Source organism: Rhipicephalus microplus, chromosome 5, assembly GCF_043290135.1.
Source record: "Rhipicephalus microplus isolate Deutch F79 chromosome 5, USDA_Rmic, whole genome shotgun sequence".
Taxonomy (NCBI): Eukaryota; Metazoa; Arthropoda; class Arachnida; order Ixodida; family Ixodidae; genus Rhipicephalus; species Rhipicephalus microplus.
In genome coordinates this window covers 198,665,170-198,693,137 of record NC_134704.1, presented here as the reverse complement: position 1 = coordinate 198,693,137, position 27,968 = coordinate 198,665,170, and the positions used below count along the sequence as shown (strand labels likewise).

Below are 27,968 nucleotides of genomic sequence, written 5' to 3'. Positions count from 1 at the left end.
TTACCGAGTCGTCTGTTCATGTTTGTGTGACACGGGTCGTTCACTTCTTACACGCTATTAGCGATGAGATAATTTGCTGGCCTAGTAGCGCGGAAGTGACCCGCATAAAGAACGGCTTCCTCGCCAAAAGTAAAGGCAAGGGCCCAAGAAACACCATCGGCTGTATCGATGGATCACACATCGGGATACTCACTCCAAGCGAATCTACGCAGTCTTACTTCAACCGGAAAAAGTGGCCTTCGATAATCCTGCAAGGAATCTGCGACGACAGGAACAAGTTGCTGAACGTGTTTATTGGGTTTCCAGGTTCGGTTCACGACGCCCGTGTCCTGAGGGAGAGCCCCTTCTTTGCACGCGCAATTCAGGAATGTGAAGACAATTATATACTGGGTGACAGTGCATATCCACTGATGCCATGGCTCATGACCCCATTCAAGGACAATGGAAGTTCTTTTCCTACGTGGAAAAAGAGCTTCAATAAACGACACAGTCAACAACGAGTGCTTATTGAGAACACCTTCGGCCTGCTTAAACAGCGTTTTAGGAGGCTCTACCTTGTTGATGCAAAAAGTGTGCAACAGTGCTGCTATATAGTTATGGCTGCGTGTGTGCTACACAACATGTGCAACGATGAAAGGGACTTCCTTGAGGAACTTGCAACGCTTCCCCAAGAAGAAGATGTGGGCAATGATGAAAGTGAAGGAGATTTTGATTGCAGTCTGCCAGGCTACAGTCAGTCTCTGCGAGAGTTCATTGCAAAGGAACAGTGCTAGAAGTTCATCTTTGCTTCGCGATTTATTCAGTGTGCAAATGTTTTGCGAAGTGGGGTGCCGCGTCTAGAAGCAATGTTTTTTTTTAACAAATTAGATGGAGTAGACACTGCTAGTGTTATAAAAGTTTATTGCCCATATTATAACCCGTCCTTATTTGAGAGTACGTCGATCAACCGATCGAATCGCTGCATGCGCTCATCATGCCGCTTTGCCTTTGCCTCTTCCCATTTTTTTCTTTCCTCCAGTTGTTTCACTGCTGCCTCCTCTTGCTTAGCTCTCGAAGCTTGCATTTTTTCTAATGCCTCCAAGAGCGGCGTGACTTGGGACCTACTCTGGCGCTTCCTTTTTGGCGTTGTGCTGCTCCGAACTTTGGATGCTGTGTTGCACTCGACTGGGACTGCTGCATCTTGAGGTGCTTCAGTGATGCTGGTGCTGTTGAAAGTAATTGTACAGGTGCCATGTCATTTCCAGGCTACAGCACAAATTAAGTAATTTTTACTTACTCTGGACTTGCACTAGGCAGGATTGTTTTTCCAGGCTCCAAGAGCAGCCTTGGATTTACACTATGTTCTTTTTCCAAGACTTCTGCCAGCTCTCTGTAATAGACACTATGAGAATCACTGAAGATATGAAGACACAATCGTAACTTACTCTTCATATTCACAGTTCACACGGTGGTGACCTGAAGAATTGTTGTCTTTTTTTGACTTTTTATATGCTCTGTCCAGCGACTTCCATTTGTTTTCCACTTGTGTGGCAGTCACGTTGCACAAGAACTCCGTATTGATGGCCTCAGCCAACTTCTTCCACAGAAGCCTTCTTGTGCTAAACAAAAAAGCAAAGCACAGTTAGTAGGAAAGAAGGAAGCGACGTAACGTGACCCAAGTCTTGCAGTAGCACATGAACCTTTCCTTAGTACTTCATATGTGTAGCTTTCAGGGATAATTGCTAGGGATGTTCGATTATTCGAAAATTTTGGATAATGAATCAAACAGCACTGTATTCGGTTCCTAAGTCGAATCGAATTGCACATATTCTAAGTAACAAATATTCTTTTAATAATCGGCACTGGCGGGAGAACCCCAAAACAACGAAACAGCTACAAGTCATTCTTTCAATCCCTAATGTGACCTGTACGCAGCCCAAGCTTTTGCAAGACTACCTACACTATATTGATTGTGCGCTTCTGAAAGCTCCATTCTTGCTCAATTTTTACTGCACTTTAGCTGTATCGCATTTATCAGCTCCTGTCTTCGTCTTGTAATAACCAAAGGTGGGAACTACGAGTGCTTGCAGCTTCACGACTAGCAACAGATACAAGTTTTGCGTTTGCGTAAATTGTTCTTGCAGATGTAAATTTCAACGCCCATTGTTATCCGCTTTTAGTGCGCAGGCCATGTTGTGATGACGGGTTGATCTGCTCCGTTACATATTTAGTTGTATCTGCAATGTTTGGTTGTAAATTGTTTTGTTTTTGTGTCCCAATTTTATTTAAAGTGAGGTGACAAAGTCTCACGTTGATAACGCTAGTCAATGCCGTAGTTGAACCTACAATTACAAAATGTTACGAATATTCTAGTTCCTGCTGCATACGAGATTACCTTAGTTTTCGTAATTGTGGTATTTTGAGTAGATTCAAACTGACTGTAATGGCCTTTGTCGAAAGTTTGTGACTATTTGTTTCAAATAAAATGTTCTGTTCTAAGGCTGTTTTGAAAATGGTCTACTTACTATTCAAACAGTATTCAATTACTATTTGTATTCTATTTGGTGCCATTACTATTTGACTCTTACTTGATTAGGTTCCGAAATTCACTATTCACACACTTCTGATAACTGCGAACGTTCTTTTTGTGCGGGAAGCATTATGTTGGAGAAGTTGAACATTGTGTAAATCACTCTTTTGGATCATAAAGCTTCACTAAGGAGACAGCCATATTCTAACCTGTCTTTGCATTGTAAAACATGCAGCTGCGCAACCTTGTTTGCTGACACGACGGCGCAGTCTAGGTTCAAAGATAGGGTAGCACGTGTCAAGAAGCATATCTCTTTTAACAATGAGCTGCACCATCTTGAAAAGTGGCAGTGCGAGAGAAATGCGGACAGACAGTGAAGACACAAGGACTGCAGGGCGAGACTTGCTAGAGATGTGCCTCAGAATAACAACATGCAATTCCCTCTAGTGCAAATTCTCAAGGCAGCACTACACTTGCAACATGGCTTGAGCTTGGAGGTGCTGCACCTTTTCGGCAAGACAGCGGTTGTGCAATGCCCAACACAAAAGCACCGTCGCTGTTTTTGAAGATCACTTGACTTAATGAAACATTACGAATGCCTTCGTTGTGTATATATGTGCGTGACTATACATACTGTTTGTGTGTATATGTAAACGTATATGTCACAGTCAGGCGCATAGCCAAAATTTTTTTTCAGTGGGGGGGGGCAGTAAAATGTAAATTGCTGGCAGTAAAATGTAGGCAACAATAACCATCGCCATTGTGAACTTCATGCGCCCTTATCTTGTTGGTGCTTGCCTAGAGTGAAACGGAATAATAAAAAGCTGCAAATAATTTTGGACATAGGATGACATACCGAAGTGCCCTGGTTTTTCCCACCAAGTCCTTCATTTCCGAGTATTTGGCGATGAAGAACCTTGTTTTTCGGGCGCTCCAAAGCTCTTCCACATCTTCAGCCGACGCGGCTGCTGCTGGAAATGCGGCTAAAGCCCCATCGCTGTCAACGTCGCCGTCGCAGGCAGGAGAAGGCGTCGGCGGTTGTGCCGGAGGGGGGTCATTTTCACGATTCCCTGCCATGAACCGCAACGTAACGCGCTTGCCGTCTGCAAGGGCGAAAACCAAGATTAAAAATACCGACATAGCATAAGCAATGCTACGAGGCTGTTTGCTGACCGACTACGACTCCTGGCCGCTAACCACGTTTTTTGGCAATGCATGCAGCCTGACTTACCTGATGCCTCATAGACGTAACCGTTGGCGTCCGTCATAAATGACCCGTCGGGATTGTGAAGTGCCTTAACTTCCTTTTGAACGCCCTGAACAACTATTTGCAACGTCGTCTGCTCTGGCCTTGGGGGGACGCCCGCCATGCTGCACTACTCTGCACCTGCTTTGGAGTGCGTGCACGCCGGTACAGAACTCGTCAGGAACTAGGCTTACACCTAGACAAAACGAGGGAGCCAGTGCAGAGGGTGCGACAGAGGGCGCGCGCTGCTCCGGCAAAACGAGGACGAAGGTGCTGCACCCTTTGAACTGGTTCAGCCGGTGCAGCCAAAACGAAGAGACCATTACTTGCGGCTTCATTTATTACTGGTTACGGTTTTGTTTTGAAAGAAAGAACACACCCTTTTGAACTTAAGGACTTGATTCAAAACAGTAAGTTTAAAAGAATAGGGCTGTGAAGCGCAAACGGTGAACATTTGCTAATTTATGTTTTTGTGTAAAAACAGCTTCAAGCCACATGAACACACACGGAGCCAGAAGCAGGCCAGAAGTACGAAAATTAGACAAATGTGTGTACTACCCATCATTCCCATGCTCTTTGAAGCGCCGTGTGTTGCAACTCCCGTAGACACTAGCGCCAGAGTTCCCTGTAGTAATTATTAAGGGAAACTCTATGTCCCCCAAGAGCTTCGTTAACTGCAGCGCTCGTTGAGACAGCCGTCACTGTATCAAGTGCGCTTTCTCCCAAATTTTGGCCGATTCGGGTAAGTTCTTTGTTAAAAATGTTACATCATTAAGAAATACGGTTGCTGCAAGGCATCGTGCCTAAACGCTGTATTTTTGTTACCTGCAGCACTATCGTAAAAAAAATGCGGTTGTCTATGCATGGTCAGAAGTTTGGCCAGGTAGGTGTTCTGTGGTTTGGCTGCGCCCCGAACGCTCCACAATACCGTACTGCTGCGTACCATGCTGCAAATCATGGAGCGGCCGGAAAGAAACTGGAGTATTTCTTCACGAAATTCCGAGCGACCAAGGACTTCGCGAAAAGTGGCTTAAGGTAATCTCGAGAGACAACACATCTTGCTATTCACACCTTGCTATGAACAGCGCATCTTGCTATTCTACCGTTTGCAGCCGACACTTCGTCCCGTCCGACTTTAAAGAAAGGTGCACGATGCGAAGACTGAAGAAAGGCTCTGTGCCCAGCGTCTTTCACGAGTACCCGTCGTATTTGCAACCTTGCAAACAAACCGAAAGAAGCGATGCGGCCCTCAGGAAGCGTGCTGCGGCTGTATTAACTGGCGTGAGCCAGCAAGAAAAAAAAAAGAGCAGTCGGTGGTGGCACACCACATCTGTTTACAGACTTATGAGATGACCAGTCGTACACATCCGACGCCCTACTTGAAGAAGTGCCCAACTCCAGCAGCAGGACTGACCAAGGCTTCGTCCCGAGAACGGTACAGGTGGATAGAGCAGTGCAAGTAGCCTCACGCATTTCGTTACCAACCATCGAAAGACGGAAGCGTAAGGAACGCGGACTGAGGGCGCAGGTTGAAAGGTTCAAAGGAACTGTTGAAAAATATAAAAGGGAGCTTCAGAAACTTAAAGAAGACTGCTATGTCCCAGCGTTTTTGCAGGTTGTCGAGCAGGCAAGTGAAAATGAGTTGGCTGCCTCAATACTGCTGGAGCAGGTCAAAAAATTTCAGAAGGTGAAGGCTGCCGTTGACGACGCCACGGAAATACTACAGAAATATGACAAACTCAAGTGCGTGACCCCGGGACACCATGAAAAACTTTTGGAGGTTGTGCTCGTGAAGTTTCTCCGCCCACTTTTTGGGAACTTCACGACGAGTGTGACTGACAAACACAACTTGGCGAAAGATTTTCATGTCAAACCGTTGTCTCGAAAAGTGCTCAAGCTTTGAGCGCGAAATCAAATAAAAAAGCTCGCATTGCATTCTAGATACAATTTTTGTGTTAAAAATTTTATGTGTCCACACTTCTTAACGTATACGCATAATCGAATGCAATGTAGACGGTTTCTAGACCGTCATAAACGCAAGCGTGCATAGGCCGCGTCGTCTGCTGTTATTATGGGGTTGGTGCGGTTTCTGGCGGCAAGCGCCGGAACTATGAGGGACGGATGGTGCGTATGTATTTAGCGCCAATGCGCGGGCACAAAAGTTATATAAGAGACTATGCATGGGCCAACGCCTCCTCTAGGAAAATGCATGCCGCATGAAAAAAAAACAGCTGCCATTTCCTTTCCCTCTTTCAATTTGAAAATGTTCTCGGTCGCTCGCGTCACTTGTGGCGGACGGTGCAGCAACGCAACACTGTGCATAGCCTCCGAAACAGTGATGTACAGTTGCAGGTCTCGAACAACTCTCGACTGACGCGTCCCTATGGGCCGCAGATGAAAAACGCAGTTAACTAGAGGGCACTCTGGCGCTGCGATCGTTCAGTGACCATGGGAATCACAGAGGAAGGAACTTTTTTTCTTCCTTCGTGATGGGAATGATGGGTAGTACACACATTTGCCTAGTCTTCATACTTGCGGCTTTGTTTATTGCTGCGTTTTGGTTTTGTTTTGAAAAAAAAACAAACCCTTTTGAACTTAGGGACTTGATTTAAAATAGTAAGCTTAAAAAAATAAGGTTGTGAAGCACAAACGGTGAAAATTTGCTAATTTATGTTTTCGTGAAAAAACAGCTTCAAGCCAGACGAACACACACGGAGCCAGAAGCAGACCAGAAGTACAAAAATTAGACAAATGTGTGTACTAACCATCACGTGACTACCCATCATTCCCATGCTCGTTGAAATGCCGTGCGTTGCAGCTCCCATAGACACTAGCGCCAGAGTTCCCTCTAGTTAGTATTGTGGGAAACTCTATGGCTGGTAAACCGCCCGTCGCCGTGATGATAGTGTCAGGCGCGAGAACCACCGCGCGGAGCTTGTTTAAAACTGAAGGCAGGCCAACTCCGCTGGGAGCGCGAGCCATTCCTCAGGCTCAGGCAAGGTTCAGGCATCTTTCTAGAGGAGGCGGTGCACGGGCGCAGCCTTGTTTGTTGACGACATCACGCACAAACTAATGAGCGCGCAGCTTCTGAGAGCCTCGTAAGAGCGCCTGGCGCAGTGCATTGTGGGGGGTCTATCCGCTCGCCTTTGTAAACTCGCCGCCGGGCGGCGCAGGAGACGCTGCTTTTTTTTCACTTTCAGCATATAGAGCTTTATGCTTCAGCACGGTGATTATAATAAATATTTTAAAACAAATACTTCATTATATCTTAAAAATAAACTTTGAAGTTGGTTTTCACAGCACAAACACATTAGTGTAAAAAAAAAACGCTCTTTATAAACATCTACAGAAATCTAGTGAATTTTTTCACTACAGAGAAGGAAAAAGGGGTTCCACAGGTTGGCAGCACTGTGCCATCGTGACGGCCCAACTGGTAGGTATTCTGTGGGTTCTGTGAACGGCCGCGGCACTGAACACGCCGCGGTGCGTAGTTTTTGATGTTCTCTACCAGCGCGGCATTTCTTTGTGTTAATTGGGCCGAATTCTACACGCGTATTTGGCTTCTGCAGTCAGAATGTACGTACCTAGAAATAAAAAGAGAAACTTCGTGGTTGTTCCGTGGTATAACAGGTAAGTCGCAAGTACCTCCAGGCATTCTTGCGGATCCAACGCCAATGGTTTAGCGTTCGGTACTGAGAGCTCTCTTTTCCGCTATTGAAGGCACGAATGGGAAAAGACGTACCGGAACCTCTTCAGCGATTCGCTCAAGGATCAGGCTGCTGGGCTGGGAGTGGTCGCTGCTTGGCGTAGCAGGTATTCGTCCCGTTTAACACTTCATCACACTTGTCGAGAGTGCGTAAATGTGGACGCGTTCGTTGTCTGTAGCTGCAAGCTATAACGCGTCATTCGTTGACCCGGCGAGTGTTTGTGTACTAGTAAAGATGAAAGACGTGACCGTTTGACAGGAAGGCAGTTTAGTCACGCTGTCTGAGAGAATCTGTATGGTTCACTCAAAGGCCCCCGCATGAGGTGGTAGCACTGTGAACATGCATTTACCCGAGCGTGAATAATTGCCGCCAGATGTCAGAACAACTCAAAAGAGTGCAGTTACTTGTTCCGTTTGGAACATCGCCAAAACCTTAAAAAAATATTGGACTGTGTTACCTCTGCATCGCGCTGCCTTGACTTACTGCTGCATATCGCATTCTTGGTGAAATCTGACTTGACGCCAAGATTCCGCGGTCAATATCGCACAAATCCTCCTGACGAATGGTTGCAATACGCTGCACAAAATGTCAGGAGCCAGAACGTCCAGGGCACATGCATGCTCTAAAACATATGCGTGTATTGGCCTCAATAAACATGCGCTGAAAGTGAAAAGGGCCCCGTTAGTAATTGTGATGTTCTGTTATGAGCTGATCCAAATGTTTAACAGACATCTGTAGTAGCGGAATCAAGTCCATGGCACGGCATCAAAACAATGTGGGGTATGCGCAGACTAATGGAGCACTGTGGACTTTGCCCAGGCTCTACGGCCACCTTCCTCGAGCCATCGAGTCCACTGCTGCTCTGGTGCAAGCCCAGCTGAGTGAGAGCCGGTCACGCCTGCACAATGACAGTCTCAATGCCGAGGAGCTCAGCTGCCTCTATGCCGTGGCTATAGTCAGGTGAGACACGCTTCCGTGGGGAAGAGTTGGCATTGCTTTGAATGGTAAATACTCTAACCCACGAATGCAGAGATGTTACTTGGCTCGCGACTTCAGCTTAACTTGAGACAGTCAGCGTGCTAACTCGCCTGCTAACAAGGGTAATAATGAAGTTGTTCGCGTAAGGCATGCATAACATTAAAAAAAAGCCCATACGTTTTAATATAACTATAAACACGAAGGGCCACCAGCATATTCTTGCCATTTTACGGCTAAGGAGCGGCACGTGGTGCCTGCCGCCAAAGCTATGCGCAGTGTTGCTTCTGTAAAGCGTTCGTTGCCCGCTGGTTTTAGTGGCCACCCAAATGCGGGGTGTGTCTCCACGGTTGCTTGTTTGGAGGCGAAACAAGCATCGCGTTGGATTCTTCCGTTTTTTTTTTTTTTCAATCGAACGCCATGGCTTGTATTTGTGCTGACCTGCCTCACGAGGTGACGCGATTTTCACGGTATTTGCTTTTCTGTTCGCCTGTGTGCATGCCTGTAGTGGGCTAGGTCGCAGTTATATATGAAAAAAAAAACAAGTTCCGGGAACAAATGTAATTCGTATAATTCGTATCCTTTTGTTGAGCTTGGTAAACAAGAGAAAAAGCGGGTGTCAGCATATTGCCCTCAGCAGAATCCTGTCTCGCGAGGAGCAGCAGTGTCTCGCTGCATGATGATGAAGCGGATAAAAAAACTGTAAGAAGGTCACCTCTTTTTTATATGTGCGGAATTTTACGTAGCGTTGTGCTACAAGCGGTGCCTTTTTGAGCGAGAAACAGTGCCCTAGACGGAACGAGAAGATAAACGAGGCACACAGACACAGCGCTCAGTCAATTTTGTACCGAAACAGGCCGAAATTGTCGGCGTGTTTACGAAAAAAACAGAAATGGCCTTTGCGTTGTGGAACACTTCGGCGTCGTCCCCACCGAAGCTATTGATACGCACATGTGTATAGTCGACACAGCCTGTAACACCAGGAAACTCAGCCACTTCATAAAAGTCCCGCATAACTATAGAAAGTGCTGCCGGCTGCGGAAAGCGCACCAGCATTGCGCACAGGTGCTTTGCGATGAATAGCTCAACTTTTCCTACTGGACGGGAAACTGTCGACTACGGAATGCGGACGAGATTCCCGGTGACTGTTTGGAATGTGCCAACGCCGTAAAACCCGAGAGCCATCAGTAGCAGTAAAACTGGAGGCACAGGCTGTCCTCGGTTGTCCCCACTTTCACGGAGTGGCAACATACCCAGCAGCTGCCGCACGACGTTCTTCGTGAATCTGTATCAAGTGTGGAATCGTTCCTCGTCGTACAACTCCATCGGATTTCCTCGGTCAAGTAAAGCGGCTCCAAGAATCTTCGGCAGGCAGTGCGCCTCAGAAAATGCTTCGCTTATGGCGAGGCAAGCAAACTCAAAAGCCGCCACCCTCCGCGCGACGTCCATTCGAGAAGTGGCCATGTTGGAATACCGCATGAAGTTGCTTTCAAGCTAGCCCCGCAGCTGACTTGAAACTTGTCCTGACTTCGACCGAGCCAAGTCGCCTTCAAGTCGTCCGCAAGTTCGAGAACGATTTGTGGTGACCGGGAAGACTGTCTTGAGTCAAGAACAAGTCAAGTATGAGTTAAGTAACATCTCTGCATTCGGGGGTAAGCCTTTGCTACACCACCGATCGCAAGCCCCAGAGCCCGGAAAAGATCTCTTGATTGGCAGCAATGGTGTCCCATATACAAGGAGCTATATTTTTGGTTTGGCTGTGAAAGAATGACTGCGAGCTTCACTACGATGTGGGTCAGCTGTTCGATCTTGATGCCACACTCTTATTCTCAGTATATTCTTATTACAATCGATGACCGTGATGATCCGGCAATACAAGTCGGTACTATTGTGGGGTCTCGACGAGGCGAGTGCCTCGCCATGCTCTTGGAGTGAACGGACACAGCAGACGCGGTCTGTACAAACCAGCAACATTAATTTATTTAACTAATTTACAACGACGATATCGAATGATACATCAATCGTTATCAACACGCTAAGTCATCATTTCACAAAATTACCAAACACTCAAACAACATAACACAAGAGCACACCCAAGGCGGCGTCGCCAACGCTTCACTCACCACGTGGGCCTACCGCAGGCGGCCCGCGGTGCCGTCCGCGGGAGACCCACAACAAGAGGCAACCGTTTGCGGCAGCCGCCACGCGCAGAAGAGACTCGCTCAACTCTCGCCCACCACCAAGGCCTGCCTTCCGCCAGGGCTCACCGCCTGCGCTACCACTCGACCAACAGTGGTACTCAACGCGAACACAACGCCATCTATCGTCCGGCGGTTGTCAACCCCGAAATGCGGCCTTTGGGCGAGATAAATGCGCCACGCGGGGCAAACAACTTTACAGGGACTGTCAGCACTCCCACATCCCCCCAACCTTAATTAAAACCATATCCCAAAAACAAAGATCAGCTACACAAGCTTTAAAAAAAAAATGACAGCGCATGTCCCTAATGTCCTTCCACCACAACACCGCTGCTGGTCGACACTGCTGCACTGTCCGGTTCGACTTCACCTTAGTACCAGCCCCGCAACATCAACGTTGCTGTGGCGCGACGAACCGTCGCTAGCGCTGACACGTCTTCCAGTTGCGACCAGCACTCATGGGGGCGCCGGACTGCAGGCAGTTGCGCAGGTCCCAGGCATCTCCATCGCCCGACCTTGCGACCGCATTTCTGGCCAGCGACGCTGATGATGTGCAGAAGATAGCGGGCCGTGGATGACATCCCTCCCGCTGAAGACACCAACAAAAAAAAAAAAACTCTAAAGAAACCATGGAGCAGGGCCCAGAGAAGGGAGCTTCGAGCTTTGCGGCCACGTGGTACGATTGTCAGTACGGCTAGCTAATACATCGGCGGCAGCCGAGACGCCCATCAAAAATAAAATAAAGGTCACTTTTCCTAATTCGTTCATCGCAAGATAAAAAAAAGTGAGGGAAGCAGAGCGCAACACCTCAACGCCACAATCCACTTAGTTGTGCCACATGCGACTGGCGGCTGCGCAGAGCCTTAGGCCTAATAAGTCGCTCGACAACAACCGGCATCCACCCAGCACCCATCCTAGACGCAGAAGAGGCAGCCGCGAGGAGACGTCTACTCTGTGAGGTGGCCCTATCGCTCGCCGCACATAGCAGCTTACCGAGCGATCAGTGTTCACCGCCCCGGCGTCGAGCCGCAATACAAGACAGCAACGACGCCCTGCTCCCTAAGCCCAAAGAGATAGAAGAAGCTATTTACAAAAAATCGAACCAACCCCGAGACTTCCGTACTCACTCGCTTCGGGCCTGGCCTACAAACCACGTGCTCTAGGCCTTGCTCACTTCAGAATGCGGACCGCATGGCTCTCGTCCTAATTCATCAACATTTTGAAAACTAACAACAGCAAAAAAAAAACACTTGCGAGCAGAAAAAAAACATAAACTTGAGTGCCAACAAGTTCAAACACATCCCAAAACCAATATCCTCGCTTCTCAAGAAAGCACACTGCAAACGCTAGCAATGAGAAGTCCCTCCTAGGCCTACTTCACCCCGGCTCTAACAAAAGCTTGTACCGAACCGCAAAAACTGTCGTCCGATACTCCAAGAGACTTATGTTGGGCAGCCAGTGTGGGGTCTCGACGAGGCGAGCGCCTCACCATGCTCTTAGAGTGAACGGACACAGCTGACGCGGTCGGTACAAACCAACAACATTTATTTATTTAACTAATTTACAACGATGATACTGAATGAACATCAATCGCTATCAACACGCTAAGGCATCATTACACAAAATTACCAAACACTCAAACAACATAACACAAGAGCGCACCCAAGGCGGCGGCGCCAATGCTTCACCCACCTCGTGGGCCTACCGCAGGCGGCCCGCGGTGCAGAATAGCATTAAAGAGAGACAGGAAGTTAGCTGCAATGGCAAATTATCTTATTATGAATGCATTCATGTCATTTTATGGTTTATGGTTGACTACGTCTGTCACCTGCAGGCTACAGGCAACGTCTGTCACCTGCAGCTTACGCCATCAGTAAAAGTGCGCAGACCCAAACTATAGTGCCTAGAATATACTTAAAATGTTCTAGGCACCCGTCCTAGCTCTGCATTCAAAATTTTCACATGCTTTCTTTAAAATGTCATCTCATTAATAAAAACATGCTTTCTGGACGGAGCAGCCGCAATTCAGTTTTAATACGCGCAGCTTTCAATAGGGAGGTTGGCTCTGGTGTCAGAAGGCCCACTGTGAAGCGGCTACACCTTGTCACGTGTTCGCCTCCCGCTTTCCAGGGTCAGTAGCTCAGGGCTAAAAAAATTAATTGTCATCTTATCACAATTATTGCTTCGTATCTTTTTGAGGGGGGGAGCGGGGAGAGGCTACGTCGCTTGAAGGGCACAGTTGCTAGTGCACGCTATATCGGGACATAATGAGGCATACTTGTAAACTTTCTGTGCTACTAACCGCTGTCTCACATTCAGATAACTCATCGCACGAAAGCCACTCGGCAACTGGGGTGATCATTGTAGCTTTAGTCACTGTTCTTTTGAGTTAGGTCATATCGTGTTCAAAAGATAGAATTTGTTAGTTTAACTTAAGCTCTTGTCAATGAATGTGATACCAACAGGATGTTTGTGTTGAGAGTACAAGATAGAAGGGTATGACAGCAGTCTTTAATGCCTGCCGAAATAGCATGCACATCAGCGAACACACCCGAAGTTCGTAACAACACCCCCCTCCCCTTGCGTTCCTAGTTCCTTTCTGCTTTCTGAAGATGGGGGGAGCTTTCCTAATTGCTTCAGTAACAATCGATGGCAGCCCTATCACGGTGATCTATGGGAGACCAGCGCTGGATAGGTGGCACGCTGAAAAACAGCACCTGGCAGAAAGTCGCGACACAACTCGGCCGCTGGCGCCTAGACGACTGGCCGCAGATACTGCGGGGTGAGCACGCGCGTGTGCTACTGCTGTGCTTCATTTTGGAATGAACAGCTTTAAAAAGCATTGCACCAGTAATACTGCACTGCAGTTTAGAAAAAAGATCTTTGTCCAAAAGCTGCTCTCGCATAAACGGCACTCGAAAACGGAAAGACGCTCTGCAAAGCGGACTGTGTCTATGCATGAGGCATCGAAGCGACAGTGCTGTGCAGTGATGGTGACTCTCTCGTGACCATTTTCTGGTTGCATGCTAGATTTTGTACTAAGCTAGTGCCGGCTGATATGCCCACAGGTGGCGATACCAAACTGTGCACTTATGTAAAAAACGGAGTAATTGGCAGCTGCGACATCAATTTTTTTTTCTGGCGCCATGTGTACGCCCTGTCCGCGGTATGTATGCACGTGGACGTTAATTAAGCAAACCACCGTGACAGCATAGCACGGGTAATGTCGCGCTCCTATGCTTGATAGCGCAGGATACATTTCCGACCATGGTGGCCGCATTTAGATGGGGGTGATATACGTACTAAGACCACCCATGAACCAAGATATTTGAGCGCATTGAAGAACTCCAAGCGGTCACAATTAATCCTGATACCCACGCTACAGCGTGCCTCAAAATCATATTGTGTTTGGAACATGGAAGCCTATCAATCATTGATGTTGAACGGGCACCTTTGATTTGTTTTATGCTGACAGAGACAAGCAGAAAAACTAAAACCGTGTGTTAGGCAAACTAAACCATGGGTAAAAAAGACATTGGATCCTTTTCTAACAAGGCATCAATTCTGATGTTACTTAGCCACGGCAGCTGGCGAGAAAGAAGCTTACCGCACCGGCTAACTCTAGAAAGCTAAGCTTCGTGTAGTCTGCTGCTGTATTCGTAACAAGAACCTTGTCTTTAGCACAAACTAAGTTAAACAGAGGCGTTTTAGCATCGAGTATTCATCGCGAGCGTATCTTTTATAACAGTTCATGGCATGTGTTATTGGGCCTGTTGGTACATATTTGAAGAAACAGAGAAAGCAGCTTAGGAACGCATACACAAGAGGAGAAGACACACACACGCTGTGTATGTCATCTTCTCCTCTTGTGTACGGGTCGATAAGCTGCTTTCTTCCTTTCTTCAAGTTTAGTGGCTTAGGCGAACACTTGCCCCCGCACGAATTTAGGACAAGGCAGCTTTCCTTCTATATTACTGTCCGCAAATTATGTAGACAACGTACTTGTATCATTCACTTCACGAGGCGGGGGGGGGGGGGGGGGGAAGAGAGAGAGCATCAGATGGAGTTTGGTGGTGGTGGTCAAGAAATTTTTACATATCCCATATGCTGCATAATATGCTCGTTTTATTTAAGGCAAAACACCATGTAAATTTGGCTGTTTCGTCCTGGTTTCCATTTGTGGCCATCTTCATTATGGAATAAATCTAGCAGACAGGTGTAATTTGGTTTAGAAACCAGCCTGACACCACAGACAGGAGAGCGAAGTAGAACGTACTTTCCTCGTTTGATTGCTTGGATGCAACACCACCTCCTTCCTTGTTAGTATTATTGCGAAAGAAAAAAGTTTGCAGCATATTCACAGAGTGAATCATGAGCGGTGCGAAGCTTCGAAGGGTTTTTATCACAGGTCAGTGGGTTTTATCAGCAAACCGTTAATCATCCGCATCAGTCTTCCTGTTCATCCGTACTCTGTTTGTCTGTTTGTCTCTCCATTGGTCTGTATGTCTGTCTGTCCGACCGTCCTTCTGTACATCTTGTGAACACTCTAAGTAACGTCATCTCTCATCTTTTCATCATATATTCATGATGTACAAGTACTGTCATCTAGCGGACATTCCAAGTACTAGAATGCGAGGTGGCTACTACATACAGGATACGCATGACCCACACATTAAAGAGCTTTGCCCCTAAAACGTACAGAGGTACGTCTGCCCTCATTTCTAACTATTGTCGCAGTTGAATACCAGCAGTACCAATGGCGCCCTTTGGTTTTGTTTCAGCAATGCATGCCCCCACCGCTTCTACCAGCCGCCACTCTCGCCTGCGGGAGTAGCTGAGAAGTGCGCGCTATGACCGCCAGGGTGCCGCGAAACTCCAGCGTTGGTTCCCTATTGGCTAAGGTACTCGGCTGCTGACCCGCAGGTCACGGGATCAAATCCCGGCTGTGGCGGCTGCATTTTAGATAGAGGCGGAAATGCCTTAGGCCCATGTGCTCAGTGCACGTTAAAGAACCTCAGGTGGTCAAAATTTCCGGAGCCCTCCACTACGGCATCTCTCATAATCATATGGCGTCTACAAAAAAACTTTCAATATATCCAAAATTTTGAACAAAACAATACAATCCCATTCAAAATGCTTAGAAAAATACTGACATGTTATCTGTACCTAATTTACATAAATATTTATACTAAACAGTTAGTCACCTACAATTATGTGGCAGAATATTTTGATTTGTAGGATCTGCTGGTCCGATCAAACGGCACGCCACTAGCGGTAATGTCTAATTTGCATAGGAGCACTATTGATAGCAATTGTTTGTAAAGAAAACGTCTGAAAGTCGCAATGAGCTTTGTGAATGGTTTCAGTGGCACTCTCACCGACGTAGCCCGCATGATAATTGAACATTATTCACCTCAATAAATCATTGTCTGATCTCCCACTTCATATCCACGTACAGGTTGATGAAACTGAGAGATACTCAACTGCAAGGAAAATTGTCACAAGTGGGCAATTTAAACGAGTATGCTTGCTTGTGTAACAGCTGCAGCACCGTTGCTACAATGCTGTATGAATTTGATGCAATTAACCTCAACTAGTTTTTAGTGAGATGAAGCTCTGAAAATACTAGGAAAGTATGGAATGAAAATAGACTAGAAGTGCGAGAGTATAAACATAAGAAAAAAAAACAAATACAACAGTTGTGGTGGTGTTCTCACCCAAGTGCATTGAAGATACGTTGCGAGCCTCAATACTGCGCGTGGAGCTTGGCACACAAGCAAAAGAAATAAAAAAGTACTGCCCATGGTCAGATAGGCGCACATGCCCAATAGAAATCTGGGCGAAGTGAGAACATATCTCTGAAAAGAAACAACTCTTGAAGAAAGCAAATATATATTTTTGTAAATGTGCTGCTCTTACGTGTAAAAACCACGACTTAAGTATGGGACATGCTGTAGTATAATTTTCACCACTTGGGATGTTCTCGCTCTTCACTGCCGTCGGAATGAGGCTGCCGTGGCCAAGAATCAAACCCATCCCCGAGCTTCAGAGGGACATGAACAAACCTGATCGAAGTGAGTTCGGTGTAGCGCCGTAACGGTTGGTGATTGCACTGAACAAACGTTTCCCGTCGTTACTGATGCTGCTTTTGTCGTTCATCTGAAGCTTAAGCCAAGCGAAAAGTGATTGCAAACAGCGGAACAGCGTACGATGCGAGAGCGCATGTTATGTAGGTGCGCAAAGGTGGGCATCGAAGAGTCCTTGCCGTTACGTCACCTAGGCCTCCCACCAGATGCTGCCTTCTTTTTGGGGCTAATAGTGCCTCGAATATGCTTAAAATATTTTAGGCACTCTCTGTACGCTCACTAGACGCGGTCGACCAGATAAAGTAACAAGATCGCGTGCTTATCGGTCTGCTGACCGCGGCGGATACCTATCCGCCGCGGTCAGCAGCGATGGTCAGCAGCATCGCGGTCAGCAGCACCGCGGTCATCAGCACCGCGGTGCCATCAGCACCGCGGTCAGCAGCATCGTCTTGCGATGGAAGTACCATCGCAAGACGATGGTACTTCCAGACAAAAATGCAGTGCTGTAGCCACCAACGCTTCGCGGGAAATGTTAAAACGGGGCTATGGCTTTTTAAGAACTAAAGCTGGAAATGCATGCCGCGTTTTTTTTGCGCGAACAAGCTCGACGTGCTGTGAACGCTGGCGCTGCCAGTGACCACGTTGATTGCCGTAGCAGTGTTGCATAAAACATTCATTTGTGCTGCGAAGTTGCGTTGTCCCTGCCATGGTCCTGGCAGTAGATATCCGGTACTGTCGCCGTGCTAACGGCGTGCGCCGTTGTTACTTTACCTAGTCGAACGTGCCTTGCAAGGGGGCCGTAGTGGCACCTAACACCAGGGTGCAAACAACAACAATAAAAAAAGCCTCGAAAGTGGGGTGGTAGTGGTGTAGCGGTTATAAAATTTCTTAGCTTTAGTTCTAATGCTGCTTGAGCTACCTTCGCCACAGTACATCCGTGCTCTGCAGAAAAACGTATTAAGATTTAGAAGGGGTTGTTGGTGCTAGTGGGACACTGAACATTTTGCTCAATTACTAATGCAGTTGTAAGCCACATAATTTTGAGATCCAGTACAATTATTGCCATCTAAATATGTTGCAATCATTTGAAACAACGTATGACATTTCTGCTTCCCTGACAAAAAGAAACTAAATTGGGCACCAGTTCTTGTTTTTTGCCACCCCTTCTCCTCGGTTTTACAAATCTCTCAAATTTCAAGGTTGCGAGCTTAGCATTTTGATATTTAAATTGGCAGAGTCTGTCAAACGATCTGACAGGCGCAGCAAATGCTAATGTGGCCTTTATCATTGTTTGTTCTGTGGGGTGGTTCAAAATACTGCTTTCATTGAAATAGTAGTGCTCATGTTCACACTGCACGATTTAGGTGATGTTGAATGGTTTATACTTTTTTTTTAATGTAAGCTTTCTTTTTGATACTGCTCCAAGTTTGATCTTTTATGATAAACAATGCATGTTCTTTTTTTTCTGTAACCTGCTTCAAATTTGGAATCGAGTGCTTCAAAAGTAACATTTTGCTGCCTCAAAAATTGCTCTAAACTGTATTTCGGCTGTTGCACTCTCACAAGCTGGTTTTACTGCAGTGGAGTGGTGCTAAGCCTTGAAAGCACCTATGCCGCGAAGCCTCACTTCAAGTTTAAAGGGGCCCTGGAACACTTTTTGAGCATGGTCAGCAAATACTGCCGATCGGTAGTAGAGGCTCCCGACAACACGCGAGCCAAATATTATAGCGTAGCATGTGGCCTGGAATTCACAATAAATTATCAAAGCCAGCTGAATATTGCTTTCTCTTCTCTCGCAATAAATCGCTCGTAGTAAGCCAATCTATCAGCTGTTGGCTGATTTGAACATGGCGCGCTCTGTCGTTACAGAGATCGCCGCAAAAGGCCGTTACCTGTCTACGCGTGCGCGCGTGACCGCACTGAAAAAGCCACATAGTGGAAGAAAAAAAAATCACAGCTTATCCACGGAGTGAATGATGATAAAAAGGGCCAAGCGTCTGTCAGCCCGTCCGTGCTGCAGTCCGTCCGCATGACTATCCGCGAGTCTGTCTGTTCGTGCATCCATTCGTCCGTCCACCTGTGCGTCATCTAGTGAATACTCCAAGTACTGCCATCTCCCATTTCGCATCCCCTGTGGCACATACCCGCCCTAGAGCGAGTATATGCCACCAGTGGCTACGTACTACTACATACATACAAGGGTTGGACAGACCCATGTCTTAAGCAGCTTCGCCCCTAAAAATAAAAAGTGCTCAAGGTCACGAGGCATGCGTGACATTTTTTGTGTGCCCCTCCCATCCCTCCCTGCTTAGCTTCCAGCGCTTTCATCAGGACTAGAGAAGAGAGAATGCAATTGCAGCGTCTGACAAATCTTTGCAACTCCGCTCGTATTGGACAGATTCTTAAAATTTTTGCGGCGTTGAATTTGTGAGGCAATACACTTTTCCAGTGAATCATTTCTATGGTTACTTAAAGTGTTTAAAGGCCTCATAAAATGAACATAATCCGCCCATATCGATTAATAATTTTTCTAAGTTTAAAGGCCAGTTAGACTGGCTTATATGTTCCAAGGACAGTAAACTTTAAAACAAAACACAGTTTGCAGCTTATCACTTGCGTTCACCTGAAAGTCGAATCTTGTTGTTTTCTTCGAGCAACAACAACAAAGCATCTGCACAGGTCTTGATTTAATTTTAAAAAAGGTATTGAGCAGATTAGTTGTGTCAAGAATGTGATACATGTACCATTAAATTCGGTTAGAAAATATTCGAACCAAATCACTATTCGCTGTGAATTCACTTTGAACTTTAACTTCGCTATTCACATAGGCCTAATTTGAACTACTGTTTCTGATCATAAAAACTGTTTTCCATGCTGAACTGCTGTCAGTTACTGAACTGCTGTCAGTTACTTGAGTTCTCAAATGTGGCCAACATATTCTACCAATTTTATACCTATTTAGCTGACTCTCATTAGGCAGCTGGCAACATTTCACTTGATGTATCGGAGGCAGCGTTCACCCTGCACGTCATGTCAATGTTGGAAAACATCTACACCGGTGCTAGCGGAAGTAGTATCAGCTACGAGCATAGTCTCCCCATAGCTGTCGCATGTTCATTGTCTCCGTCCAACATATTAGCAGGCTCAACCAAGTCGTGTCGTCTTTCTGCCAGTGTTTTTTGGAATGAGCGTGCCTTCTATGTGTTATGTGCAGCAATGCCCGTAAAAAGCTAATTTCAGACTACGCGGCTCCATCATAACGACTACAAGCTCTGGATTGCACCTGAGACGACGAATTCTCACCGGCTAAGTGCAACCTATGCTGCAAAACTTTTAATGTGACTGCCATGAGTGAATCCGCTTTAAAATGTGACATGAAAAGTGCCAAGCATATTGGTGCAGTCAAGATGTGGCAAAGGAGTGCGCTGAAATCTACCTGACACACTGAGTACATTGAGGCTTCTAGAAAAAAAGATGTCAATCTGCCAAAGTTTGCCTCATTCAACAACTTGTTTGAGTTCCTTCAACAACTTGTATGAGTTCCATTCAACAACTTGTTTGAGGCTTTGCGGCCTGCAAAGTTGAATTTTTCATTGTGCTTGGCAATGACTGTGAAGCCTTTTCTGGTAGACATACCTGCCAACTCTTCAGATTTTCCCGTAAAATATACGAATTTCGACCGCGCTTACGATTTTACGAATATTGCTGGAAATTTTACAAAAAATATTTCATTTCCGATTAAAAAAAATAAAATTAGTAAAATAGCGTGGCTTCCGCGATTGACCATGACGCATTGCCGTAGCCGGTTTTGAGGCCACAAAAACGTTGGTAATATATTCCGCCACCAGGAGAGAACTGTCTATTAGTGTTATCTATTTTAGGAAACTCCATGGTGGTTATCATCATCACATACCTGCGAAGTTTTCTGCATTGTCCGGGAGACTCCCAGATTTTGACCGTCTCTTCCGTTTGTACGGTTGCCATGAAAATTTCCCAGAGATTGAAATTTGTGGGCAAGATCTGGCCGTATTGACAAAAATGCAGGTCAGTCCATTTCAGGTTTCTTGCGAGCCCACCAAATTTTACTATAAACAAATTTGAGAGGCGTTCATATAAACATACAAAAGAGTCAGTGATACGAAAATGCAACAGATAGGAATTTCTAAAATTCCCTAGCCAAATTCATGTGTCCATTGGGCCAAAATTCGAATGTTTCGTGCACTTTTCCTAATCATGGCGTGTGATATGAACTTAAGTGCGGGAACCGTTAAAGGAAGGTTGATCGAGAGCAGCGTGCTCGAAGCATCAGAAGTATGCGTGCGACCAGCGCACGCACTGTCTTCTACAGTGCGTGCGGTTGTCGTTGTCACAACCGCTGTAGACGACACCGCGGTCGTTCGACACGATCATGTATGGCGACGACATTGCTGACAGAACTCCAAAGTGTGCCGCGGCCAACGCTCGACCAGTCAAAGCAATGCTGCTTTCTGCAAACTCTGTGGACAAAACCGCTGAAGTTGCGACCATAGATGGCATAAAATGACTAAGTTTTAAAGACACATGGATTGAAAACAAAACTACCGTTTGCCGCAAACCATTGTGCACAAAACTGTGGTCGTGGCGATGCGATAGGATTAAAGGGGTAGGATTAAATGCAGTAAGGACGTAAAAAGGGCTGGAAGCATTTTGTCGATACTGTCCAAAAAAATCTAGTAGCGAGCAAAGCCAAAGCTTTGATTCGCACTTTCGCGGCAGCCAGCTGCGCCGTCGCGTCCATTCACGTGTGAAGACATACACGAGTTGTTTTGACGAAAATAGATTCTTTTGCTAGTTGTTTTGATCACGCGGAATTTCGGGTGCATTTGCGGTCCTCCTTTTGCGGTCCTCCTGCATTTGCGGTCCTCCAGGCTGCAGACGGGCACGTTCACCAACCCCTACCATCTGCACAGCTTATGGCCCACGCTGCACCCGTCGCCTGGCTGCCCGTGGTGCGCGCATGAACAGGCCGATATGGCACATATACCTTGGCAATGCTTTGGAAGATAGGCCACTAGGAAGGACGACGTCAACTGAGGGACACTCCGAAATTGGGCACCTTGCTGAGCGATGGCAAGCTGCCTTTCTCAGCGAGGCCCTCGAACACCAGGTGTGGGCCGGCCAGTGGGCCAGGGCCGTCGCCGAGGACCTCGGAAGATGTTCCTCGAACAATGTGTTCCTGGCAGCCTAGCCTCGGGCATAGCAACAACCATTGGACAAATACAGTTAATTCAACTCAACTACATGCTATGCTCATAGTGCGCTCGCGGCATTTTTGCTAGCTTCACAGATATACAATTTTGTGTTATGGGACATGAATGTATGACAAAGAAATATGACTGGTGGAAACATGATAATCATGAGATGTATATTGTGTAAGAACATGACTACATACCACGCTGATGATACGCTCACGGCCGTTTCGCTATTTTCACATATACCAAATTCGGTATTACGTGACGTGAATGGATGACGAAGGTAGATGACTCGTCGAAACATGATAATTATGACATGCGTGTCATGTAAAACGTAATTACATGCTACGCTCATAGCGTGCTTGTGGCGTTCTCGCTAGCTTCACATATACCAAATTTTGTGTTATGGGACATGAATGGATGATGAAGGTATATGAGTGGTGAAAACATGACAATCATGATGGTGATCATAAGAAGTATTCCGTGCTTTTCATAATCATACACGCATGTTATGTAAGAACATGACTACAGACCACACTCATCATATGCTCACGGCTGTTTCACTATCTTCACATATACCAAATTTGCTATTACATTACGTGAATGGATGACGAAGGTAAATGGCACGTTCACATGATAATTCCGACATGCATGTCATGTAAAACATGACTACATGCTATGTTCGTAGCGTGCTCGCACTGGTTTCACTAGCTTCACATATACCAAATTTGGTATTACGTGATTGGAATGGACGACAAACACAAATTTCAAGCGCAAACATGGTAATCGCAACATGGAAGTCACGTGCGGCATAACAGCTGGTGCTGGTATTGCGAACGATAGTGGTGCCGTCCTTATGCGACTATAAACAACCTACCAACCTACTTGCAGCTTGTCTTGATACGTGAGTGAGCATAACATTTATAATTATGTTTATTGTTTACTACGTTCGTTCGCCTCGTGACCTTTTGCGTGAGGTTTCAACCTTCCTCGTTCGTGCCAATTTTTTTATTTTGAAAAAACCTGTCTGCTTCCGCTCATCTTGCAGGTTTGTCGGTGACATTGTTGAGCCCGTGCGGAGTGTGAAAAACATCACTACTAAAGAAGCCGCATTTCAGGTGAGTTCTAAACATCATGAAGGGCTCTGTTCTTTCATTTGTCTATTCATACCACACACATACTGTCAGCAAAGCTTCCATGCGAACTACAATGGTGTTGTTTGTTGATTAGCATATTTGTGTTGTATTCTATATTTAGATCCAGAGCAAAATGGCCACACTTGCAAAAATTTGTGCAGCATGGTACACTGGCAATTTGGCACTAATCTTTCAAAAAAACAGGCTGGTATCTTCATTCAAATTAAACACACTTTGTATAATTATGAAAAAGACATTCAGAGCGGAACTTTTAACACTCTTATCCAGTTGTCTCCACTTGAGAGGGGCGTGAGGAAAAAAAGTTGCACAACTAAGATGAGACATGAGCAATAAACCCTTGCATAAAACTATTTAAAATGTCCAAAGAAACATAGCTGATGCCTTTATCATAGGAATCGGTATAACACAAAAGAGTGACTTGTCTGCTACAGAAGTATGTAGTGTTCCTACTTAAAAGAACAGAACAGCATTATAGCTTCAGTATGGAACTGGCGTCCATCTTAATCTGCTTTATTTCTAACTTCATCCTTCTCTTCTTTCCTGCCACCCGGCTCTCGTGCTTCTTCTTCTCCTGTCCCAAGGCTCATACCGCTTCACCCTTTCCGGTTTCTTTTTATTACCCCTTCTGGGGTAATATTTGAATACATTTCCAATTGAAGCACATTCAACTGATCCACGTTCACCAGTGTACCAGACAGTCTTCAAAATTCCATTTTGGGTGGCTGTCTTGGTCACACAGCCATAAAATTAGACACTGTCATCTCATATTCCTTTCCTCACTAGTACGTGGTCGGTGACTTGAATGTCTGGCATGTCTGCTCGACGCCTCTTGTCGAAATTCTTTTTCATTCGTTTTCGGTATTTCCTGTGATTTTTCTTGCCTTTCCTCAATGATCTTGATGTTTTGCAAGAGTCCGGTCTGCCTGCAGAATAGGGGTTTCTCCTGAAGAAGCGTACTGTGGACTGCACCCCAACCCACTTGTATAGGATCGATTATGATGTTTCACGATGGCTTCCAAAGAAAATTTCTATCAACCAGGAAAATTATCGTACATCTTGATGTACTGTTTCACGTCCCGTATAGTACGTTCTGCCAGCCCGTTCGCTGCGGGATGGTATGGGGCACAGAACTTGATCAATATATTGTGATCTCGAGCCCATCTTGCTAGCTTTTCGCTCTTGAACGCAGGGCTGTTATCGCATACAATTTGACCGCGTAGTCTTCAAACATGTCTCCTTCGAGGAGGGTTATGACACTATTTGCATCTCCTTTTCCTTCTCGTGCAGCGACCATCCTCGTGCATTCATCAATGGCCAGAAAAAAAGCTTGCGTTTTCTTGACTCCTTCTCGCTTCTTATTTAGTTCAGCGAAATCCAGGTGAACTACTTCGAAAGGCACGTTCGAGTGGCAAGGTAGAATTATAAGCATCCGTAGGCTGTTTATACTTGACTTTGTGTATTTGACACACATGGCAGGAATAAACGTACTGACTGGCGTCTTTCTTCATGTTAGGCCATGTAAATCTCTTCACCAATTTGTTGTAGGAGTGCCAAAATCCGTCGTGTCCTCTAGATTCTGGGCTATCGTGGTACAAATAAAGGACTCTGGAAACAAGTGTTGGTGGGGCTTGATACCGACCTTCAGTAAAAACTAGTTGTGCGGAGCCTTCCTACAGCATCACTTCATTGACTTCTTCTGATTGTTCCATGTTGCTTCATACCATCAACCTTGATAGAGCATCTGCATATGTCTAATTTCTTGCTACAGCCTCGACTAGAACCACATCATCCCAGTATACGTTGATCTTTCATTTCTTTATATCTGGTCTTAATAGCAAAAAGTCGTCCGTCACGCCCTCTACCACCAACACTTCGCTCTCTGTTTTCTGAACCTGGAACTCGATGTTTGCAAAGGCCCACTGATCATGTAACGTTACTTTTCCATTATAGCCTTGTACCCGTAGGACTCTCCCACTATGCACCCGACGTGCATCCACCATCTTGGCATTTATAATAGACGCAGATGCACCGCTGTGTACGAGAGCCATCATCGGCTTGTTTCCTACTTTGACAAAAATGTGAAGTAGGCTACAGCAACTTAAATAAACAGTCTCATTTAGAGTCATTGGGTGGGACGGATCACCTTCATTTATCAGTTTTTTTTCTGTCGAATCCTCCTGAGCTTCAGTGTCGATATTATTCACTCGACCTCTTGGAGCGCGCCAGGTCAAGGTATCCGTGCTACTTGAGAGGTGGCTCGGTTCTCGCTGATCGCGGCTTGACCAGTCCGCTTTTCTCCGATTGAAACAGCTGCTTGAATTATTGGTTATGCTTGTTTCCGAAGTTGATGGTATGTTCTGAAGACACTCCAGGAGGTCATCTAGAGTTTTGGTGACCGTGTTTGCACCCGCATCAAGACTTCAGTGTGTAATTCATGCATTATTAGGGCTACTACGGCCGTATATGGAAGCAAAGGCTCAGCTAGCTTTAAAAGATGGCGTTTCCTGAAGAAGTACTCCACAAGGGAGCTTTGCTTGGACTTGAAATTAAGTGCTGTACTCCATCTATGTATTAGATTTCTTCCGAATGCGGTCAAAAGTTTCTTCTTCCCCCAACTCCAAGAGTCACCACTGTCTTTCTGAATGCATATGTCATATCACTTGAGCGCAACACCTCTCAAGTAAACACGCATGTTAGTGATGTTATCCTCGTCAGAGAGCCACCTGTTTTTTTCAGCGGCATATTCGTAGAACGCAAGCCAACTTTCTGGACTTGTAGACATACCGTCGAAGCCACCAGGCTCTACGAATTTAGGCACCGGTTCCTCAGCACTTAGAGAGCTTATAAGGGATGTCATAATTTGGTTCTGTTGCACAATCTGTTCATGTTGCAGCTAAAGAGCTTTCAAATTGAGGCTCACCTCTTCCGTCGAAGACCTTGATCCTGAGTCTCTTCGACGCACTGGTTCAAGAACTAGGTTGTAGAAGGTCGCCACACGCAAGTTCACTTTTACAGCAGCTTTCCATCGTAGTTCAGTGGTGTCCACGGCTGCCTTTCCCACAACCAGGTTCACGAGTTCTAAGCAGAGCTCACGAGGTAGGTCCACCGCTGCTTCATTTTGAACTTGACACTTCGAAAAGATGATTTTGTCCGTGACGGTCTCGTCAATGAAGAACGTCACCCACATGTTGGCTTCGATGGCCTGCTGCGCCAAAATAATGTAGTGTTCATACTTAAAAGAACGGAACAGCATTATAGCTTCAGTATGGAACTTGCGTCCATCTTAATCTGCTTTATTTCTAACTTCATCCTTCTCTTCTTTCCTGCCCCTGGCTCTCGTGCTGCTTCTTCTCCTGTCCCAAGGCTCATCCCGCTTGAAAGTATTTGGTTGTATATATAGCGCATTGATTTATCAGAGCTAGGATAATGTCTATTGGTGATCATGATGAAATAAACATTTTTCGAAACAGTGTTCCCGAGTTAGTGAGCTCGGGGTCACCCTAGGTGGGAGGGTCCCTTATTCCAGGAATCCTCTGGCCGCAATCGCCTCCCGGGTTCTGGCGACAAGTCCTCGTTGGTCGTCTACGTCACGTGTGGCAACCTTGGCCTCCCACGTCTTGGCTAGGGGGTCGATACATGCAGCCGTTGCGGGCTTGGTATTGGCATCTTCGTAGCGCCACAGGCACTCGAGTAGTAGGTGGGCCAGTGTGTCTGGCACGTCACATATAGGGCAGTTGTAGGCGTGTAGCGTTGGGTAGATTCTATGCAGTAGGGTGTCTGTGTATAGGTGTTAGCTTGAAGTCTCCGAAATGCTGTGGCCTCTTCTTTAGTCAGCTTGGGGTGAGGTGGCGGGTACACCCTGCGAGCTAGACGATACTGTTGTAGGATGGTGTTGTATGTCGGTGGTACGGTCTCCACTTCTTCTGCAGCGCTGGCTAACCACGGGTCAAGCGAGGCGCTGAGGAAGGTCTGGTTGATGTGTCCGCGAGCTGCGGCGTTACTTTCTTCATTTCCCTCAAGCCCCTCATGCCCCGGCATCCATACCACGCAGGTGTAAGGAAGTGGAGTTCAGCTCTTTCTCAGAATTTTGAGAGCTTCTGCAGAGATTCGGCCTCGTGTTTAATTACGGACAGCGGATTGGGAATCTGTGAAAACTACGACCGCATGTTTACCAGTCGTAGTGGCAAAGGCGATCACTGCTTCCTCAGCAGACTCGGAGCTCCGCACCCGGTGGGCGGGGGATGTCAGCTCTTGTCCTTCTGCGTCGACCACACTTGAAGCGTAGGCGCTTTTGCTCGGGTATTTAGCCGCGTTGGTGTAGCGAGCGTCTGGATCGTGCTGGTGTTTTTTGTGGATGGTGTCGACTCTAGTGATTCGTGTTTGCCAATGGTACTCGGGATGCATATTACGCGATACTTGGGCGATGCTTAATGATTCTCGCAGGTATGGCGGCATCCTCTCTTTGCGGTCTGCCTCGCAGATGTAGCTCTCGCATAACGATAAAAATTGTGACTGGTGCTTGGAGCGACGTCAAGCAAAGCGCCGCTGTAAACTTTCTTTGCAAGCCAGCTGACAACTTCAGGCGCATCATGACCACTGACAACAGCGTATGGTGCCTCAGTAAATTTCGCGACTTATCAGCATTTCCTGGCATTATCTTGGACAATGAGAGACTTCATCAGTGCAGATGACAACGCAGTTGTTTCTGACTGCATCGATGCTGAGATCATGGCTGCTGTTACTGGTGCCGCGGAAGTGTACCCGCACGGTTATGAATAAGCCAATGCTTTTGCTGTCACTGGTAATCAACATTTTGCCGCGCTACAAAGCTTGCATTGGCGTTCTGCATCAATCAATGC

General features: G+C 46.3%; 2 protein-coding genes across 7 annotated transcripts in view; one reads left to right on the top strand and one right to left on the bottom strand.

Annotated features, from left to right (window-relative positions):
- Nucleotides 1–883: 883 nt before the first annotated feature.
- On the bottom strand, nucleotides 884–4,072 carry LOC142818085 (uncharacterized). The gene is made up of 5 exons (XM_075896356.1): nucleotides 3,741–4,072; nucleotides 3,366–3,612; nucleotides 1,425–1,598; nucleotides 1,277–1,369; nucleotides 884–1,205 (listed from the first exon to the last, which is right to left on the bottom strand). Exons 1-5 carry the CDS (start codon nucleotides 3,877–3,879, stop codon nucleotides 911–913), a joined length of 948 nt encoding a protein of 315 aa, XP_075752471.1. The 5' UTR covers nucleotides 3,880–4,072; the 3' UTR covers nucleotides 884–910.
- Nucleotides 4,073–7,174: 3,102 nt separating this feature from the next.
- LOC119173573 (ribosomal biogenesis protein LAS1L) overlaps nucleotides 7,175–27,968 on the top strand; it is a 282,454-nt gene continuing 261,660 nt past the window's right edge. For 2 of the 6 annotated variants that reach the window (XM_075896361.1, XM_075896359.1), the window contains exons 1-4: nucleotides 7,178–7,385; nucleotides 7,476–7,568; nucleotides 8,282–8,422; nucleotides 23,001–23,070. In XM_075896361.1, coding sequence (XP_075752476.1) covers nucleotides 7,330–7,385; nucleotides 7,476–7,568; nucleotides 8,282–8,422; nucleotides 23,001–23,070 — 360 coding nt within the window. In that variant the 5' untranslated portion in view covers nucleotides 7,178–7,329. Of the gene's footprint in view, nucleotides 7,386–7,475; nucleotides 7,569–8,281; nucleotides 8,423–23,000; nucleotides 23,071–27,968 lie in introns of all 6 variants that reach the window. The other 4 variants (XM_075896362.1, XM_037424380.2, XM_075896360.1 and 1 more) reach the window with 4 other exon arrangements.